The sequence below is a fragment of the Arctopsyche grandis genome, chromosome 8 (assembly GCF_051622035.1).
Source record: "Arctopsyche grandis isolate Sample6627 chromosome 8, ASM5162203v2, whole genome shotgun sequence".
Taxonomy (NCBI): Eukaryota; Metazoa; Arthropoda; class Insecta; order Trichoptera; family Hydropsychidae; genus Arctopsyche; species Arctopsyche grandis.
The window spans coordinates 22954716-22976814 of NC_135362.1; the positions used below are offsets into that span (position 1 = coordinate 22954716).

General features: G+C 35.2%; 2 protein-coding genes across 5 annotated transcripts in view; one reads left to right on the forward strand and one right to left on the reverse strand.

The window, feature by feature from the left end:
* The window catches only part of LOC143915452 (uncharacterized), a 668062-nt gene that overhangs the window by 138856 nt on the left and 507107 nt on the right, over positions 1 to 22099 (forward strand). The gene's annotated exons all lie outside the window — the stretch shown is intronic.
* Positions 1 to 22099, reverse strand: part of krz (beta-arrestin protein kurtz) — an 89676-nt gene that overhangs the window by 7280 nt on the left and 60297 nt on the right. For all 4 annotated transcript variants that reach the window (XM_077436209.1, XM_077436207.1, XM_077436208.1 and 1 more), the window contains exons 3-7: positions 2392 to 2533; positions 1386 to 1446; positions 920 to 1310; positions 708 to 843; positions 479 to 636 (exon numbers count right to left, since the gene is read on the reverse strand). In XM_077436209.1, coding sequence (XP_077292335.1) covers positions 479 to 636; positions 708 to 843; positions 920 to 1310; positions 1386 to 1446; positions 2392 to 2457 — 812 coding nt within the window. In that variant the 5' untranslated portion in view covers positions 2458 to 2533. The remainder of the gene's footprint in view (positions 1 to 478; positions 637 to 707; positions 844 to 919; positions 1311 to 1385; positions 1447 to 2391; positions 2534 to 22099) is intronic.

A 22099-nucleotide genomic window follows, 5' to 3' on the forward strand; every position in this document is an offset into this window, starting at 1 on the left:
AAACATCTGGTATATTATTTCTTAAAAAAGAAAAATAATGCTACTCATTACTGACTAATTTACAAGCTTCATTATTGTGCAAAAAAAATATATATACTTCAATCGTACAACTTTAGATGGTCCTTGTTGTACAAAAACTTTGCTGCAATTTTAATTATGTACCTAGTTGACAATAGTTGCAAAATGAAAAACTAAAATGTCCATCCAATGATTTAAGAATATTTTGAAAGACTTGCTACCTACCACCCACTACATAATATGTCATTTGTATGATTGCATCATGTGTGGATAAATCGTCTCAATAAGTTGTACAACAAGTTGGAAGACGAATCGCATTATCTGTGGGCCTCGTTATATAAAAAATACATTTATATTTGAAATGCCACTCCTGAACACTATAAATATTTACCAGACGGTGCGTATCGATTGATTTCAATAGCAAAAAAAAATACATATGGATTGTAAAAATAAGACTTACTCGCTTTCGGCCTCCGCGACGGTACATTTGTACTGTGCTGTCGAAAATAAACAAATATCTGCAAATTGTCTTACGGACACCTTAATTCGTTTAACCGTACGGTTGCTATTATTGGCAATGTGAACGTTTACGGCGATATTTTCACCGTGATGATAGAGCTGAAAGATTAATCGTTTACGTTTTATGTAAACATTTATATGTATAAAGTCAAGTTGTATTTGAAATTCACCTCTTTGTCTAACGACGCTTCCAAATATAGTTTATTGGGACTCATCATAAATTCTTTGGATACTTCAACTGACGGTTGTTCTCCTTGTTTACTAGGTGCATACATAATTTTACGTATGGCTAATCGTACTGAGTTCCTGCAAAATTTACTTGTTTGTAAGCATCATATCATAAGATAGCAATACGGAAGTGTGATTGACAGGATGTGGATACCTTTTGTGTGGTTTGTCATCTTGGGACTCAGCAACGAATGCTTTCAGCTCATAGTCTACACCACAAGGTTTTCCCGTGTCTCCAGGTGCTGGCTGAAGAGTGACCGATGCCGGACAGTGGGGTGGCAGTTCGAAGTAGAATGGAAATGCGCACGGTCCCAATTTTCGCACGAGCCTCTCCTGCAGTCGTGTCAGGGGTCTTTTGGCCGGTCCAGCGACACCAACACCCCCATTCTGGACTGGGAATATCTGCTCGGCTGCGAGGTATAAGTCTTTCCTAAAGGTGAGGCCGAGCACGTCCAGATCTTCACGTCCATAGCGAAACGCTGCCAAAACATGGCCGAACACTTTCCGTTCCTTCACGTACTCTGGATCGATTAAGACCACGCCGTCTGAAATATAAACATATGTACTTTGGGTTTTGAAACTGCCAAATGCTTCGCAACATTCATATTAAATTTATTTACCTATTGGATCTACGTGGGTAATGTGATCGACGAAATCTCTTTTCCCTAAATAAACAGTTATCTGAAAAAGTAAAGATTATATATGAGCATTTTGAAAATCAACGCATAAGCTGTTTATAGTATTGTATAAATATTTGTTTCCGAAGCTTGCAATGTCGCACTATATAGATCCCTATGAGTATTTTGAATATTTTTTATTTCATTTTATTCAATCAATCATGCACATTCGTCTTAACAGATTGCTCCAATGCGACGATTGTGCTATATAGATTAAGAATTATTAAAAATATTAATTATATATTTGCATTAAACACGACATCTATGGCCAAACATTGTACAGGCAAATAGAAACAACGATTAACATTGAATTTTTGCAAGACAGATAGGACAGGGATGCACAATTTTTAGGAACCGTTTCAATGAAATCAGATAAATTGGCAAGCTCTGATGGGAAATGGAATCATATAACCAAGGTCTGGCCAGCAGCACACACTAGGGATAGAACTGATCACACAATTGAAAACTAACCTAACCTAACCCAATCTAACAATTGATCTATGCTTCTGTTTGTCGTGTAATCTAATATATAATTTCGAAAGAGACTTTGTATGTATGTATGTATCTTTGGTTGGGAAAGTTTCTATGACGACGATTCGATTTTTTTTTTCGATTCAAATAAATTGAACAAAAAAACAAATGAATATTTACTATTATATTCGCCATGTTTAAGCTGTTTATATTACAAATACTGAGCGAAGCCGGGTAAAACAATTAGTTAAATATAATTATAGATTTGTTCGGGCGTAACTAAAAGTGAAACATTACACGTCACGCGCTTGCGCGGTAGTGCCTGAATATTTTGTTGTTGATATGGCAAAACAAAAAATATCGAATGGATCTGGTAAAAAAAATTGGTATAAAATAGTAGGATAAACTCAATTTTTTTCTACATTTGCAGCTCAGAAGTTTAATATATGTTTTCTTCACCATTCACCCCTTTTAATACCTTTCCATTTGGTGAACTTTTTTTGAACACCCTGGTAGCTTGCCGTCTACTGCTAGCATCGTCCATCTCTGGGCTACGGGCGGGCGCCCCTGGGGCACCACCCGCCTTTGCCCCCGCTCCCTCCGCCACCACTGCTGTAGTTCTGTAATCATCAAATAATAAATGATTATTAAAAAATAAAACAATATATTTCAACAAAAATGAGTACAAGTATTTGTAATTTAGTGATTCAGTGCGGCAGTTGACAGTATTGTCACAGTTGGCAGTGCTGTCACAGTTGGCAGTACCGTCACAGTTGGCAGTGAAGCTACAATTGGCGGCATTGATTAACAGCTAAAAGGTCTTTTAACGACGTAACAGATGTTTACGTTTGATATTTGAGTTTTATTTAACACTAAACACCTACACAATAAAGCTACAAGAGAAGTATGTATAGTTAAATGAAAAATTGGGAAGTATTAAACACTTAACCAATTTAGAGGATCAAGCCACAAATTGCAAATTTAACATATTCAAAGCATGACAAATAGTTTTCCGGCAACACGGAATGTCTCAATTTGAATTCTCAAGTAGATTATTCGATCTTACGATAATGTTTGTTTCTTATTGATAACATTCATTAACTATAATACCGGGTTGACACGATACGAGCGCACCGACCGCACGAGATCGAGTTCGCTAATTCGGTCACTCGGACGTTGCCACGTGACGAGAAACGCCCGAGTGACCAAATTAGCGAACTCGGTAAGAGTGCAGTCGTATTGTATCAACCCGGTGTAAGGAATATCGTAGAAATTTCGTAATCCTTTACACTGAATCAATTTTGTCAAAGTATCATATACTATAGTGGTTTTACTCGTCTTCGAACGGTATTGGTAATACAAACCGCTTAAACACGTCTAATATAATAGTATTAATTAAATTAATTTGGATACATAGTTTTATTTTATTTAAATTTATTTGAATATTCATTTGTTGTTTTATTAAATTGAACGTCACGGATTCTACGAAACAAACAAACATAAATACAAAGTCTCTTTCGAAAATATATATTAGATATAATATCGTGTGTTTGTGTGTGTATCTGTGTAAGATAACGCTCGCTGTACTATAATAGTCGTTTCAACATACATATGTACGTCACTGCTAAAACAATGCAAACAAAACGTACGAATATAATAAAATAAAAAAAACGTCTATATATACTGTTTGCTACCAATTTTTCCTCTAGGCGCATTTACCGCTATCTATTGAATTAATTAATTTTTTCTATTGGTGTTGTATATTGTTTATAATATGTTAGTAGGTAGGTAGTTTTTACCTATTTTTTCATATTAAACAATTAAATATAAATATATTTAAAATGTATTTGAAAAAAATTCGACCACGTGCGACAGGACCGACACATTTCTCTTAATTTTTTTTTATTTAGTAACTTAATATGCCAACACCCATTCGATGATATTTCATTGGGTACAACACTAAAAAATAATAATGAAAAATAAATAAAATGTGTATGTACTTATTAGATTAGTTAGCCTTTTGAGCAGACCTTTAGCTGAATTCGAGGAATGAACACGGACAGGATGCGAGTGTAGTACGTCTCTGGAATTATAAACGAAATGCTCGGACGCACATTCATTCGTGAGCTAAATTCTGGCATACTACGTTATGAAAAGAATAAATTAATTTGAACACATCATAAACGAAGGATTCAAGTTCAAATACACGTGAAGTGAAAACAGCAGAATTCAAACACCTTGACGAGGTACAACGAAAAAAACAATACAATTCCAGAAGTTCAAGGCGAGATTAAGCACTGAATAGATCGCGTGCTGAGGAAAACGTCCATTACGGTGTGGTCATCTCTTTTTACGCTTTGTCGATCAAGCTTGCAGTGTACATACATATACGTATATGTATGTATTTCAGTTAAACTTTTCAAGAAGTAGTTGGGTTATCCGGTGCAACGTTGAATGTTGTACGTGCACAAGTGCCAATTAAAGTGCTGTGCAGTATAGGGGTTACATTTATGTATGCAAGTATGTGGCGAGGAATGGCGATCAATCAATATAGTTGTATAGCAATTGGTCATTGTTGAAATGCATACTATGTGCGAAGGACACATGATATGAGTGCAATATATAATATAATGTAAATGCAGAAGAGCGAATTGCGCTTTTACGATTTTCACGCGCGCAATTTATGTCAATAATTAATTTAATTCTACTGTGCAATGTCAAAAGCGTGAGTTTTGCGAATTTATTAATTGACCTGGTTACAAAGGGAAATTTAATTCTGGAAATTATTGTTAATACATACATACATGTACATATAATATCTGGAAGACTGAACTACATACATATGCTCGATAAATAAACAATTTATTTATTTTCAACCTTATAATTTGGTCTTTAATAATAAATAATTAGGATGTGACCAACCCATTACTTTATCTATGTATTTGAGGAATGTAAGAAGGTCACAAAACAAAATTCGATAATTAAACATGGGTGACCGTCACCGCACCGAATGTTAAAAAATCGAAAATGTTCGTTTACGATACATACATATGAAAAACGGTTAGTATTGTATATATCAGTGGCGTGCGATAAAACTCTCTCTCCCCCCGTCAAAAGGTGACAATAAAATAATGAAATATTGTTTTAAAAAAAAATATTACTTCCGGTTTACGAATTCTGACCAAAACCTTATCAGCTCAAAGTTAGTACATAAAGAATACTAATATAAATTTTCAGCTTGATACGTTCAGGGGTGTGGAAAGAATAGTGGCCACAACATTTTTGACCTTTCTAAGAGGAAAAAATCCCACTTCCGGTTTATTAAATTTAGCATCCTCGATCAAAAATGTATAAATAAGCAGATGTTTTCATTCCAAATTTCACTTCAAGCGGAAAGTCCACGACGGTCGTAAAATCTTCTTGCTATTAAAATTGTCCCAGTCCATTTTTTATGACCATTTTTCATCGAATGAGATTGAAAGAGTGCACTGCGGTATATGTAATCTACCATTTTAATGATTTTGGGCGTTGATTTTATGCAAGATTGTATAAAATACCGTTTTTCTTTAGTGTTTCGTTTTATGTGAGCGCAACTGTATACAATATTAGCTTGTTTAATAGATAATATATGAATGTTTGTCCATAATGTAAATCTCAGTTTGAAAACTGTAAAATAAATTTTCAAAATTCATCAATTTGAGTTGGATATGTACATATACATACATATGTACATATTTCGTAGTTTTTGGAATGAATCGGAGCATTCCAACTTCCACCCGCCTGAACAACACTGGGCAATTTGGCTATTAATAAAAGTTAGTTTTATTAGCATTAGCAATAAAAAAATAAATAAAAAAACACTCAACGATTAAGTGCATAACGTGAAGACAATGATATTGTAGCGTGGACGTGTAGACGTGTTTCCGCGATCGAAGTGAGAGACGCAGCGGGAGTGGTAGAGGTAGTCTATTGTTCAATTTTTTACTTTATTTTCATCTGTATTAAATGATGACACTCTCAATGAAGAGGTTTACGCCAACTATTTAGTTCAATTTAAATGTAACGCAGATATCAGTTGATTGTTGCTCTTCGAACACTGGTTTACTATCGCTGATCACCTGACCTCGCGTTCGCGCCAAAAAGGCATCGACGTATGAACAAGCTGTATACAACAGCCAATAAGGTCTCACGACTCATCGACAAATGATCTCTCTGTGCGGAGAGTACTCGATGGGTATAAATATTCGGCAGTTTTGGTCCGTGCTTCATTCGGAGCCGACAGGTCGACGGATCAAGAGCAATAAACTACCTCTACCACCACTGCTGCGTCTTTCACTCCGATCTCGGAAAAAGCTCTACACGTCCACGCTACAGTATTATAAAATGACAAAAAAGTAGGTACATCACTCTCAATTAAAAGACATTATTGTGAATAATGTCTTTTAATGTTGCGTATCGCAGGTAAAGTAATTTTCCAATTAGTAATGCCAAAAACCAATTAACTGTAAAATACGTTAATTGAATTTGAACGACGCCCTAATTCGTAACGTTTCGAGACGACGAAGCCGTCCAAAATTGTCGAGTAACGAGCTCGTAATGGGAAACTGGAAACTCGCCACGACGACGGGCCGAAAACAATTTCCGCGGATAACTTTTATGCGGCCAAAAACTACTCACAAGTAACAAGTAGGAAATTTTGGCAAATGGAAATTCCTTTTGTGGAACAACTTTCGACGAAAAGTATGCATACATATGTATGTACATAACTTATATAATGTATATACATAGGTAGTATTCGGGGAAATTTGAGAATTTCTCTACGATTGATATTACGTATGTTTACTATTACTACTACTACTACGTTGCGATATTTAAACACGTGAGCGCTCATTTCTACGTAAACTAAATTTGAAATATGTTTAAAGATAATATTTACACGGCGTAGCCAGATTTACATTTGGTAAATTTCACTTGAAGCCCTTTGCACACATCTCGGATTGGTATTCAAAAATGAAGCTTTTTAATATTATGATATTCTGCACAAGTTTAAAAAATAGCATTTATAGATCAAATGTTTATAAAGATGAGCCCACTTTATTTTAGATTTTTTTTACTTAATCGACCACTTCGTACCGTGTAAAAATTTGTTTCGAATGATTCGGATTCAAATAATATGAGTGAAGTATATGAAGTATATGAGAGATAATGAGAACCCTGCATATAATGCAAATTTTATAAGATATAGTGTGAAAAAGAAAAAGTTATAGGCGTTTAAACAATTAAAATCCGACAAAGCGGAAAGGAAAATAAATACGGCAACTTACCATTAAAGGTCAAGATGATCAAAATTGTAGCATTTTTAAACTTGTCTATTACGATTATTTTTTACCATCGTATTAATATATATTGTAACCAATATGCGTGTTATTTATTTATTTATTTAAAGTTTGGACCGTTGTAGCATTACAGGAATTCCTAATGCGCCACAATGGTCAAAAATATAACAGAAAAGATAAGAAACAAAATAATAAATTAGACATAACAAAAACAAAACATATATATACACAAACAACTAAAAATAATTATTATTATTATTATATATCGTTTATCGTCTTGAATTCATTCTATGTTTACAAGGTTTTTGTATTTCTTAATATTCTTTCTCGATTATGATTTTCAAGTTATGAATTCTATAAGTCCTCACCAGATAGAGTTTCAAAATTTGTCATCCGGACTGACCGAAACCAATCACGACAAGCAAATAATACACCACCACCACGTCGATCTACTCTATCGCAACGATACAGCCTCCAGGAAGAATCAAAAAGTTCAGCATCAAAAAATGATGAAGTCAACCATGTTTCCGTTAGTGCTACCATATCATCACAAATATGTAGTAGAAACGGCTGAATTAAACGCAGCCAGCTTTGTCCTGAGACCTCGTGCATTTTGGTAATAAATTACCAATTTTCGGTCTCCCAGTTTGGCGCGTGACTTTCTTTGAGACAAGAAATGGCAGTTTTGATTGAGCCAACGGAGGTTGAGCCAATGGAGACGAAACGGAAGAGGAAGCAGAAGAAGAAGCCAACACAGTCACAACAGAATCACGACTATCAGGACCATTTGAGCAGGCAGATGTAGGAGAAGAGGCAAACATCGACGTCACTGCGACCGTTTCCATAGAAGATTCACTAATACTTGCAGACGTAGTTTTAATATCAGGCTTCAAACATCTAGCAGCTCCCGTACAAACATCAGCAAATGAAACACTTGGGCGCAGCTCTAATGATGAAACAACGTCAGTGGCAGACATAGAAGTAGTATTAGTATTCGATTTTTTATTCTTAATGCTCATTCCCCAATCTTTAAATCTACCAAAATGAACACCAGCAGGCCAAGAACCAGCAGAAAATAACAGACCAGCGACAGAAGCAGGAACAGATACCTTAAAGGATGTATAAGATCCTCGTGCATTAAGAGGGGAAACCACAATACCATCCTTTAATCCACAGATGGCAAATATATATTGTTGACCAAACCGCGCAAACAGGCAATGTTTCAAAACGATCGGAAGAATTTAGGATATCAAATCCAAATGTTGTCAGACGAACGAGCGAAGGCAAACATAGAAGCTTGTAAAAAAGTTTGCTTGATCGACGTTCAAAATGTTCGAAAAGTTGTTGTAAGCATAGCAGCAGTTGAGTAAAACTGAATACAGGTATTCCTCGACTTACGATGGAGACACGTTCTTGCACTTCGGTCGTAAGTTGAATTTTACACAAAACATCAAAATATTAAGAAAATTTATCAATTTTATTCACTTCAAAATGTGTACATATATTTACTAATTTATCGAAAATATGCGCCATTTAACTTCATCCAAAGGGCAGTGGCGTAACAACAGCCCATGACTTAATGTTTAAAAAATAATTTCGGTCGTAAATGTAATTGGAGTTTTCTTTCTTTGAAAGGCAAACAGGCTGTAAATCAACTTAATGAAAACATGTCGTTAATCAGCTTCCAATAATATACGGATATTTAGTAGTAAAGTGCGACGTAAAAGCTTCTTAGAAATAAGCTTAATACAGCTTAGGTAAAATAAAAAAGTACGTAAAACAAGGGAAGGGAAAAGTCCAATTGAGATATCAAGAAGGACATTGAACTGTTGGGTCAATGAGATTTTGTACATTAAAAGATTTCGACCTCTGATGAATGACCCGGGATAGTTCCAGCACTATAACCCCAATGTGTACCAGGTCTAACTAATAGAACTTGTGAAATATTGCACGTTATCTTGTGAAACAAAGCATACATATAATCAGGGGAAATACATATTACATTTTAAATACACTGTACACGATCGATATCAATGCATACAGCAACTAAGAGCTTTTACTACTTATTCAAGTAATCCAGCTTCTACGTGGTAATACGTCATGCCCGTCGTTACTGGAAAAGTTGGAACTTTATGTCCCTAATAATTATGTGTGTGGTAGACATCATCATTTGATGGTTGTACCTCCTGCTCGCACAGTTATTTATCTAATGGCACCAATAACTATCTGACTTCTCAATGAAATCGTTGCTACTGCGCCTGAATGTGATATTTTCCAACTCAGTGAGCGTAGATTATCGGAGGTTATTTTAACCCATTTGTCTGGAAGCCTGCGCTCATCATTATTTTCATAATTGACGTAGGAGTGGAATTTTGATCTTCTCTCCTCCATTTGGGCTTCGCAGGCATGTTTTGTTTTTACGGCTGGTTCTTATTTTGGTGCTGGTTTTAGATGCAAGACATTTCCTACTATGTATGCTGTTATTTGTTATTTTTACATACCACTTCTTAGCTTGCAAACGATTTGGTCGTGTGACGAAGTTTGGGTTCTTATCCGATCGTTTTCAATTTGCCATTTTATACTTATCTGCTATTATTATAATGCTATTGTTTTTTATGATTATGTATTAACTAGTCAACTACGGTCATGTGTTCGATCCCCACGCGGTCGAATTTTTATCAAATACCTTTTAAATATACTTAATTGTTTAGTACGAAAAAAAAGGTAAAAACTACCTACCTAGCTACATGTAAACAATATAAAACACTAATAGAATAAATAAATAATTAATTAAATACATTTTAAATAGATGGCGGTAAATTCTCTGCTAAGCGGAAACGTTAGGAGCGATCAGTATATATAGAAGCTTTTTTCTTTTGTTATTGTATTCGTATATATGCACGTTTTGGCAGCGGTTTAGTTGTGACGTACATACATATGTATGTCGAATCAAAACGATTATTATACTGCGTTCTCAGACAAACAGAATAGCGATATTATATAAATACGATGCATTTCTGTCTGTATATACTTATATACTTTTTCTCATATCTCTGTATATTTTCGACATTAGGGACATTGTGGCACATTAGGGACTCCTGTAATACCACAATGGTCCTTAAATAAATAAGTATATGAATATTTTTTTCATATTCTGTATGCACTCAGCAAAGTGATCAAATTAGACGAAGGTTGCACGAGATAAAACTAGAAGTAGATTAACTCGATTTTTCTCCGTCCCTAATGTAAGCTCGAGCAGTCGAGTCTTGTCGAGTCGGGAGGCTAAAAAGGTTGAAGTTTTCCTTAATAACGTTAAAGAAAATTCAATCGTTTCGCTCGAGCAATTTTCCATTCCGCCAAAGATTACAACGAAATAATTACATTTAGCGATTCAAGTGAAAAGTCTTTACAACGAGGTCAAGTACCTATGCATAGTACCTATCCACCTGAAAGGACAATCTTGGCAAAGTAACAGGTGGCTCGGCAACACCCAACTTCACTTTGAGGTCGGTGAAAATTTTTTTTGTGTACATAATCTGGACACACCCTCGTGATGTACGCGTATTGCTTTTCGCCGAAAGTAATTAGCAACGGTGTGTATTCGCACTTAATTAATTAATTAGTGTGTATTGTGTGATGCTAAAATTTCTACGCAAAACAGATAATGCTATTAGTACATAATCGGATTGTGTTAATTGTGTGTGCTTTAGATTTAGACTATACAAAAAGGTATACTGCGACACAATTGTTGGAGATCGCAATTAAAATGCAAATATGTATCTAATTTAGTTCTACATAACATGTGTATGTATTGTATATAATTATTATAATTGAAATTTTCCCAAATGCGCCATAATGCTCAATGACAAATCACGCACGCAGATACAAAACGCACTGAGACACAAAAGTAATGGTGAGTAACACACCCAAAGTGCAGCACGGGACGTGGACCTGGACTACGGTGAGAGGCGTATCTTCGAGTCATTAGTAATTCGTACGATCTTATTATTTCGACAAGTTTCTTCTACATTTCTTCAAATATGGGAATCACTGTTAACGATCGCTGTTAAACCTATGTCAATACAAGGATAAAATATCTCCGAAAACACTCCAGAGGGTGAGCTTTGCCAAGGATCGCGACGGTATAGATTGAGCGTTTTTATTTGCATGTCCAGTTGCATGCAATGTTGTGCCAGTTGATTTCAACGGGTGGTTTCGGAAAATAATTGATATACGAATTGTGTGTGTGAATTGCGTGTCTTTGTGGATGTGAGACTGAAACAAGGATTGGGAATCGGAATTGAAGCAGAAATCGGGACACGGAACTGAAACAGGATTTTTCTGTTTGAAATTAAATTAAATCAATATACCCCGAGAATTAAATAAACTTGAAAGACATTTTTTAACAAAGTAAATTCAAATATACGTACATTTTTCTTGTTTGAATTATATTATGAAGTACCTTTTCTTGTTTGAATTATAAATACCTACTTTAGGTATATACATATGTATGTATGTATGTATCTATAATACAAAGCCTTGAAGGTGTTTGAAAGACGAGAGATACTTTATATTATAAAAGGTGGTTAAACAAAGTGCTTTAAGAGAGTGACCTGTGAGGGACCACTTCACCCCTCTTTCCGTCGAGGGAAAACTCGTGGAAAACGCCTTTCCAGATACGTACTCATAAATAACATTATATTATCCTACTAATGACAACCGATCGACACATAAAATAACATATTCGAACAGTATTATCGTACGATATATTATGTATGTACATATATATTGGAGAAAATCCTTCGAATTACGCGACACACGTATCGTTGGCGAAAAAGGCGGATGACACATAAATCTAAAACGACGTAAATATTGGCGAAAAGAGAAAACACCGGTTAGAAATATAAGCTCGTGGCAACAAAGTTAATGCTGAAATAGATGGATCATAAAAGGTTTACGGTGTTACATAAAAACGGCGATAATTTCAGGCTGGATCGAGGACACATAGCCGAGAGGACTCTTAAATTTTTGATAACTGGCTTTATCTCCGGCCTAATCGAAAATAGAGTGTCTTTAAAATTCAATCGTGAATCAGAGCTGTCGTAAATTACGCAGGTACTTTCTATCGAAAGAGGTTTATGGAGGTGTGACGTCATTACTTTTAACATTAGACCTTGTCGTGAGAAAAGGTGGGGTGGGGTGGATTATCCTCGTCTTATTTGCAATCGTTTTTCGTTATTTCCGATTTATGCGGAGATAGGTACGGTGTTTTTTTGACATTTTGCTATATTGAATTGCGAAATAAATCGCCAAACTTTGACCAGAAAATTTTTCGTCAAATGCAATTTTATCATTTTAACAATAACTAAATGGAACACATACAAAGGGCCAAAGAATTGAAGACAATTGTGCACACGAAAAAACCACACATGGAAAAAAAGCGAACATATGTACATATGTATTGATTGAATGGTATGAAATCAAAAGTAAAGGTATAAAATAAGGTAATGAAATTTAAAAACCTGTTAACTACTTACATATTTTGCCGTTACGAATCAAATTGTAAGCCTGTGGTTGGACTTTGTTTCAGGTAAAAGTTTGAAAATCAATTAACTGACAAGAAATTCTGATTGCAAAAAGATCATGTGTCAAACTATGACTACATATGTAGATTTAAGGAATTTTATTGCATACATTTCTATCAAAGCTGCCATGACAGAAATTACCTCAAGGTATGGCACCGATTTATAGGATCCCTGCTAACATTAAGCTACATAGATAAATCGGAAAATTCTAGCAGGAGACGGTCAATCTGTGTTGTAATAACTAGACTGCGGATAGAGACCGTACTTTTTCCAGGAATCGGGGCGGTTTGGCTCTATTTACAAAGCTACAGTAAAAAAAAAGGTTGGGCGAACCTTTAACAAAGAATTTACAACAATTGAACAATAAATGACGCGCTGTGTGTCCGGCCACTAGTAATAACCACCAAGATCTCGCCAGCAGCGTTGTTCCCCGGGACTTGAACCCACGATCTCTCGTGAACAATACATAGCTCTTCCGGTGAGTTACGCTATGGCGCAATACAATGAGACACATACATATGATGTAGATTTAATGGTCTTTGAAAATGAAATATTTTTTAAATAAAATTTTATTAGAATTATATAAAAACGCTTACAATTAGGTCTACTTTATTTCCGTCGGTAAAAAAGCAAAGAGAGCGCCTTGACGGTCGAAAATTGATGAGTTCGGAAACATTTTAATGAGAAAATATATATGTACTTATACATAATAAAAATAAGAGATATTCGAACGAGAAAATCGAAAAGCATTTTCGAATCAAATTTACGTATTCATATTCACGTCTGCGACATTTTTCTTTTTTTTTAATACAAAAAAGTATATATAAAATTCATATTGAGTGTATTCGCAAAATTTTTCCGATAACGCCGATTCTTTATCGACATCTTCTTCGCAGTATTGTGTGTACATACATATGAAGTACGTTCAAAAAGTTTCCGAATTGAGGTTATTATTCGTAAACAGAAATATTTATAACCAAAGAACTGATGCGAGCGAAAAATTATTGGGGCTAGTTGTATCAGGTATTCGTTATACGGTCGTGTAATTTTATTTGTATTAAAATTACCTTTGCATCGGCCGACGTGAATTCGGCTACATCTTTAGTTGAATTGGATTTGAAAAAAAAGTGGATTATATAATTAATGCTATTACAGATACAGTAAAATATGGAACACGGTATGTTCGGCATAACGGGGAGAGATAGAAAATGGAACACGTGGGTGAGAACTATGAAGAGTAGTTGATTTAATGGAGAGGGCAAAGAAATTGAAATGCTAATAGGCGGATCACGTGACTAGAAGAACGAACGATAGACGAACGAAAAAAGTGCTCGAATAGTACCAGATAGAATGTAAAAGGGTGCAAGGAAAGTCACAAGGGAGGTGGGTGGGTGAAATTAGAAAAACGTGTAGGATGAGATGGATGAGAGCTGCCCAAAACAGACGAGGGGAAGCGATCGTCTAAGAGCGGATGGTGAATGGCTGTCAATTATGCTCGAGAGAAGATCAAAGACTTCTGTGGAGATCACATTAAAAAGTGATAACCAAATAGCAATGCAAATGATAGCTCAGACTTTAGGTATATCCGTTCAGCAGTTAATAAAGGCGTTACGCAAACTGAAACGTTTTTCAGTGACTATAATCAGAAATCATTTGTATATGCAGTACTTGTGTAAGGATAGGAACACTGCATAGGAATCTGTTTCAACTTAAATGGAATTTATGTTGAAAGATAAAATTCAATGCAGGTCTTTTGTTTGAATTTTCTGGGAACTTTTAGAACGCGTCTCCGCATCTACCTATGTATTATGGGTAGGTAAAGTGTGAGGGATGTTTTTCGCTATGGGATGGGATGGGACGGGATGGTAATGTGCACACGTGACTGGATCAAGCTCAGAAACTGGGTCAAATGTGGGCAATCGACGTCCGGCCGATATGATGCTGGAGTGAGGGAGATTGATTGGCGACGAAGAGCAACTTTGATTGTACAGAGTGTACTCTCTGAACCCCATCTCGTAAGGTCGGGACGATTTATTAAACTCGGGTTCGCACCACAAAGGGACACTCTCTGGGCGCGATAATTTGATGGCGTTTGTGTCTGTGAATAGTAATTTCGGTCACGGAAAACCCACTGCCGGTTTGAGGCATTTGGCGAGTGTGTAATCGGCATTTGGTGCTGTGTCAGTGATACAAGTTTTGGGGCCCCCAGCTGGAACGATTTGTCTTCCCAATTGGTTGCACGACTTATCGCTTGTGGAATTTGTTCTAACGCGATACAATTATCTGAGTGATAAATTATGTACATAGTGGTAGGTGGTAAGTATTTCAAGGACTTGATATTATTACATAACTCGAAATACCCAGCTTTGCAAATTTTGATGAAAATAAAATGTCGAAAGATAGAAATTTGGTGGTTCTCAATTAAAATTGGTAGATTTACATCGTTGACAAGCAAATTAATATTCATCTTCCCTGCATAGAAGTTTAACGATCACAACCTTTGTGCAAACTTTAATCGATAATTCATATGCAATTGTAAATTTTGAAATGAATTGCCAAACTTTGGATGGGCATTTGAGGTTTGATTTATAGAAGAGATTTTTTTATTATTTTTTGGACTATGTACATATAAAAGGGTTTGAAACACAGCGATGTGTCTTCTTAACTAGTAGGATTTATCGCTCGTAGACTGGCAACGACAAGTTAGATGATCGGTAGTAGGTTTTTCAACTAATCATTGATCGTAGAGATCTCTGTTAATGTATGTATTGTATTTATCATACCTAATGGTTTTGTCACGTCACGTAGAGATAAATCTCCCAATTTTGTTTGGGTAGTTTGTTTTGGAAAATTTTCCTAGACGTACATATGTATGTACATATGTACATTTGGAGTCATTGAAAAATCTACTACTTACATTATCCAAACAATATTGGGTGATTTATCTCTAGATTCGACGTGTAAAAACCATTAGGTCGAAACTATGCATAGATAGTGATCTCTACAATCGACGATTGGTTTAATTTAATGGACAATTCATTGGTAAAATCAGTGAATATATGTACTTAAGGGCGCAGAGACAGTGTTACGCAACACGTGCTTTTGTTTTTAAGATGGATTTGCACTAGCACTAGCACGCCTGATCTATGCCAGGCCAAAACTCACTTGGGAGTGATTTCGATGATATATTTTCCTTCTATCGATAACGGTGATTCCCATATTTTAAGAAATATAGGAGAAACTCGTCGAAATAATAAGATCGTACGAATTAAAAATGACCCGAAGAACCTTCCTTCCCAGCTGGAAATCACGAAAACGTGCATGGCGTACGATTCAGTGTGTTCGTGCCTTAACGGTTCTAAGTAAAAATAAGCAATTCTGACTTAGTCAATAAAAATGTTTGAGTTGCATTAAAAATCGGGAATATTCCTGTTGTCAACTAACGTTGTCAACAGCTATGTTTATCTATTTTTAAATGTACAGCAATAATTTAATCATTATGACATTAACTTTTGGTTTTTTTAGATTGAAATCCGTGTGGGTGTCGAGCAAGAAGTTGCTTGAGATAAAGTACCGAATCTGACCTCTGTCAAGCAGAAGAGATTTATGAATCTCACCGACACCAAAAAGGACCTCAACGGGAAGACACGTCAAGAAAAAGGACACGAAAACCGGTCAAAAAACGATTTGCCGAAATTTATCATATAAACAACATCACATTGAAACTAATCAAAATTTATCAAAATTACCGCAACACGATTCTAAAAAGGGTCAAACTTGTTTACGCTGACTCGATACAGTAAAAAAATAAATAAAACTAATCAAACATAACATACACAGTTTGAATGTTAAGACGTTGCACATTATTATTATTATTATAATAAACAGCCATAAATTCAACTGTTCACTTACTCTTATTACACTCAAAGCCCTCTTGAAATATCGCCCCGACTCTCAGCTTCATTTTTCCGACGGCCTCTTGAGCCCTTTTGACATTATCGCATTTTCCGTTAACCTCCACGTCTAACGTGAGCACCTCAGTGGAAATATTATACGTATAAGATATAAGATGCGACTTTTACGACTTTCAATTTTTACTGCGTTTGTTTAAATTTTGCCATGATCGTTTGCATAAGGAATTTCATTAATTTGATCGTGTTTTTTTTGCGTGTAATCGAACTGTTGAGCGAAAAATGGCGGCTCAGATGTGATGTGTTTGTGAGTTCATTTTGAAATTAATATCGATCGTTTTGCAATTACATACCTATAACAGATACGTTTGTTTTATATCGCATATTGCGGTTAAACACGAAACGCAATATAAATTACAACTTATCGCTCAGTTGAATTATATGTGTACATATGTACATTCATAGCGGCCTTTGGTAATCAAGAGTAATATGAATAAATAGGAATTGTATCAATTTGAGTTAGGAATGTGTGATAAATTTTCATGTTCATATTATATTACATACATAAAGTGCAGACGAGTTGCAATGTGTAAATAGGGCGGTAGGCAGATTTTGCATGTCGCTGTTCCGACAGTTAAGTCAGATAAAAACCTCGATAAGAAATGGTCAATTTGGATTCCAATTCAGTTGCTTTGAATCATCATGTGACGTTTTGCCATTTATTGAATTTGATTGTTTAAAATATTGACATACTATACCTATATAAGTCGAAAAACTTTTTAATATAAAAATTATTCAGGACTAGTCCTAAATGAAAACACGGAGAACTGAACTAATACGACTATATAATTGGCGATATATTATATTTAAAAGAAATGGTAAATTTAATAAAAGGCATGCTTTACTCTTCAGTTAAGTCCATCCGTGTGCGAACTTTTGGCTGAATGAACACTTGGTCGAACGGAAATTTGGCCGATTGAAAATTGTAATTGCTTTAATTTATTTCTTATCAACAGTGAGTGGCGAATGTTTGTGAATAATGAGGATGAAAAAAGGGATAATACTAAGCGTTTATTACCGGTGCGCGGTACGAAAAAGTTTGAGTGGTACTGGGCTAGGACACATCAAAGAGTGAATTTTTGAATTTAGAAACAACTGACGTTGAAAAAGAAGTTCTATATCACAAGAAACTCATGAAAAAAATATAAAAATTTTTGCACTGTCGCCAAATCATTAAGTGCCTTTAACATCACTTTCACCGTCTACTATTTACTAAATACAAATATTAAATATAATTTAAGCAATTTAAAATTGAATTCGGCCAAATATCCGTCGGCATAATGTTCGTTCGGCCAAGTGTCCATTCGGCCAATAGTCCGTCAACTAAGTCAATCTGACTATAGAATAGATTCATGCGATTTATTTAGAGTAAAAAGCTTATGGTAACTTAAATTTGGACTCAAATTGTGATGTTCGACTGACCCTAATACAATGACAATGTTAACTGATAAGACAGGCCTGCTCTTATTTGGGTCAGATTAGAAAACATAGAAAATAGGACGCACGTCAAAAGTTGATCGCATTTTATGCTTGTACTCAGGGCCGCAGAGAGGAAGAGAGGAATATATGAAATATCTATCAGAACTATTAGAAAAATACCTATATGTTGGTTGCTATTTTTTTAAATATATGATATAACAGGTACGATTTCACATGGCACAAAGAAAGCGTGGATCAAAAATAATAATCATTTAGTATTAAATAAATACATATATGAATTTTTATGTAGAATAATATAAAATATCAATATCGGTCCCGACACGGAGCCCCTCGAGTGTTCCGGGCCTTGGAACTTTACCCCAGCTTCCCCCACCCCTCTCTCGTCGGCCCTGCTTGTACTTGTACTATTATCAGTTATCGAATCTAGTCTTCAAATTTTAATTATGTTATTAAAAAAATGTATATACATTAAATTTGTTTTTATATATTGCATTATACTTGGAATTGATTGAATTGTGTAAAGTACGATCAGAATATTATGTATTTTCATGAACATGTACATATATAGGTACAATGCATACAAAAACGTTATCTCAATTAATTTTTGAACTGAATTTATGTGCGGATATTGTATCGCAATATTTTATCTGCGGTAAGCCACACGTGGAGGCAGGAAAAAATTGACGTGTATCGACGGAAAAACCAGGCAGAAGGTCGGGAAAATCGAGTCGGAAAAGCGAACGCGAGGAAGAGACGGAAAGGTAGATGAAGTCACGCGCGAAAAACCTCCACAATCACATTATAACGCGAAAAGAATGGCGAAATTGAATGAGAAACGTATTATTTATATAACACGAGGAAAATGTGCGGAAAACGCGCCAAAAAAAAAAAACAACTCAGACGTATTGCGTATGTACTCTAATTCAAATTTTCATTATAAAAACTACCACAAACTATAAAAGAAATTCCCTCACGCTTTGAGCAAACTTTCGCAAAAGTGCACGTTAGATTTATGGTAAGCGTTTGTTGTTTTTATAAAAGTTCATACTTATGTACTTTAAGTAAGTTCGCGGCGGAATGCAACTGGGGTGATTTATAACTTTCGTACTGTATTTTACAGTTATGTTCTTTATGTGAAACATACTTAAATTAAATACTAAGCGCCATATTTTCTTATGAATATGTATGTAATGCCCAGTTTAATTAGGTATATTGCCAACCTGCAATTAAGGGTATTTCAATATCCAGTGCCTAAAGAAGTATTTGTGTAATTAAAAAGGTCATAATCATAGAGAGGATCATACATTCTCTTTGATCTAGGTCAGTTAAGTTTAGACTCGAGAAAAATATGAAAATAAAATGTGCAGCAGAAACCACATATTGATAAATCAAGTTCAAGCTTGTGGCAAAGCAGCAATTAGTATAGTAAAATTAGATAAAGGTTCGGCTTTTAATTAAAATAACCTACATATATTTTTTTCTGGAAATTAAAAGTTGTTGGTTAGTTATATGTGTTTTATTTTATTTATTGGATGGGTAATATTTCTAAAATAATAAAAAAATGTTTTCAAATTTAAAATTAGAACAAAGATGTTCGCAAAAATGCCCAAACGATGTTTGGAAAGTTATTTTTTATTGAGCGAAATATCGTCGCGATAAGCTGTGAAAGAAAAATCACATCAACAGATATTAAACATGTGGATGTTGAATATTAGTCAGTTTGGCAATTTTTCGCAATTGATTATGAAAACTTTTTTAGCAAATAAGGGGTCACGGGTTCGAGCCCTGATCTGGTGTTGCTGTTCACATTTTGGATCATATCAGAGTTTGCCAATATATCTGACTTCATTGTTGAAACGATTCTTACCAAATTGGCCACCTTCTCTCATTTGTCATCATTATTTGAATTTAAATTGAAATTTATAATAATATTATACATTTATATATAGTACATACATATGTACAAAATTGGCCATAGGTGTCATCTTAGGGAAATCCCGTAATAATACCATGATGAAAAAATCTGTTTCTTACTAATTAGTCTTATTTGGTGAAGTTTAGTTGGTGGTTATGAAAGTTTACCTGATGTTGTTGATTTTACACGGCTAAATTTTTCAATACAATTTCAAACGATAGCTACAGGTCTTTCATTTAACGAAGACTCATTGTGTAAAAGCATTGTTATCAATCCATGCTAATAAATGCGTGTATTTTAAGACGATTGTGTATATCGGCGGAAACATAAGTTTTATTAAATGATTTGGTGACTATTTCACATGGCGACCTCGCACACGTCACTAAAATCTCGATCACGGAATATCTAGCACTGAAAAATTCTACCCACCGAGAGACATCACGCGAAATATCACACTAAAGAGAATTCGAGTGTCAGATATTCCGTATTTGTGATTTTTGTGGTAACGATTGTCGTGTGCGAGGTCGCCATAGGGCCGGGCCGCACCGCTCAACTCGCGAACAACTTGGTTTAGGGCGACCAGACCAATGCATGCAGGTAGATGGGACATGCCACACTCGTCAACTTGTTTGTCGCACACATTACCATACATTTTTTCGTGTCGCGCAACAAGTCGACCGACAAAGTTGCACGGTGCGGCCCGGCTCATATGCGAAATAGTCCGTATACCCGCATAGTATATACATAATTTGCACGCATTTGTTATTAATAGATAAGATTTCGTCAACTAAAATATCTGTACGATATAAAACACGGTAAGCAGCAATCATTCCGGCAGACAAATAGTGCAATTCATAATTAAACAATTATAAGATATAATTTGTAATTCAATTATGGTTATAATATATAGACCATTTCTTTCCTCGCATTCTTAATAAAAGTTTTTAACTTCATTATATACACTATCCATCAGTTTTAACGATATTGTCTTCAATGAAGCCGCTATAAATTTCGTGATTATTACCTCAAAAGGAAGATTTCATCATACAGTTTTGTAGCAGAAAGCATTCGTACACCTCGATGCATAAATTATATTAAACGAGTACAGATTTTAAACGGAAATTACAAACAGGCATAAACGAAAATCGATAGATCGAGTTTAGTACGTACACACGTGTACTAGGTACCATTACTATTATGTATGTATAACGAGCGGTAGCGACGAAAATTGCCGTTATTACGTACGACTGTAAGAACACGATATAAACACGATAACCACAGCTATGCACAATTTCGTCAAATTTGGACGGATACGCTCCCAAAGAGATCGTAAACATGATGAAGGAAAGAATTAACTCGCATATTAAAAGCGACCAGTATTTGGATAGTGTGAAATATTCAGAAGTACATATATATGTACACACGTGTACATATATATGTACTTCTGATATGTATATATATGTGTACACGTACACACGTGTACACATATATATGTACATATACGAATGTTCGTACTTACATATTTAGCTCAGGCACGAATCAAATGGGTTGGCTTGTATAACCCAAGAGAGTTCACTCACCATGAATTTCCACGACGGTGAGCACTGGATACACATCATGTATCAAGCAACAAATAAAAACCATCCATTAAGAGCTTATTCAACTCCACGTACCTAATAGTCCATTATCGCATTTTAACGGAGGATGTAATAGGTACATGTTCGTAGAATAGGTTTATCTTTCTTGAAATGAAACTTGAGTATGTTTAAAATACAAACGAACTTGTTTAGTGGTTAATACGAACACGACTGTAGCGAGAACTCATCTTTTACGGAAATAGCAATTTGGCTCAAGCGATTTCCTATCAAGCCCTAACGAGCTCGCTATCTGGATGTGTTGCATTGCTTATTGAAGAGGAATTGAATCGAATATTTTATCT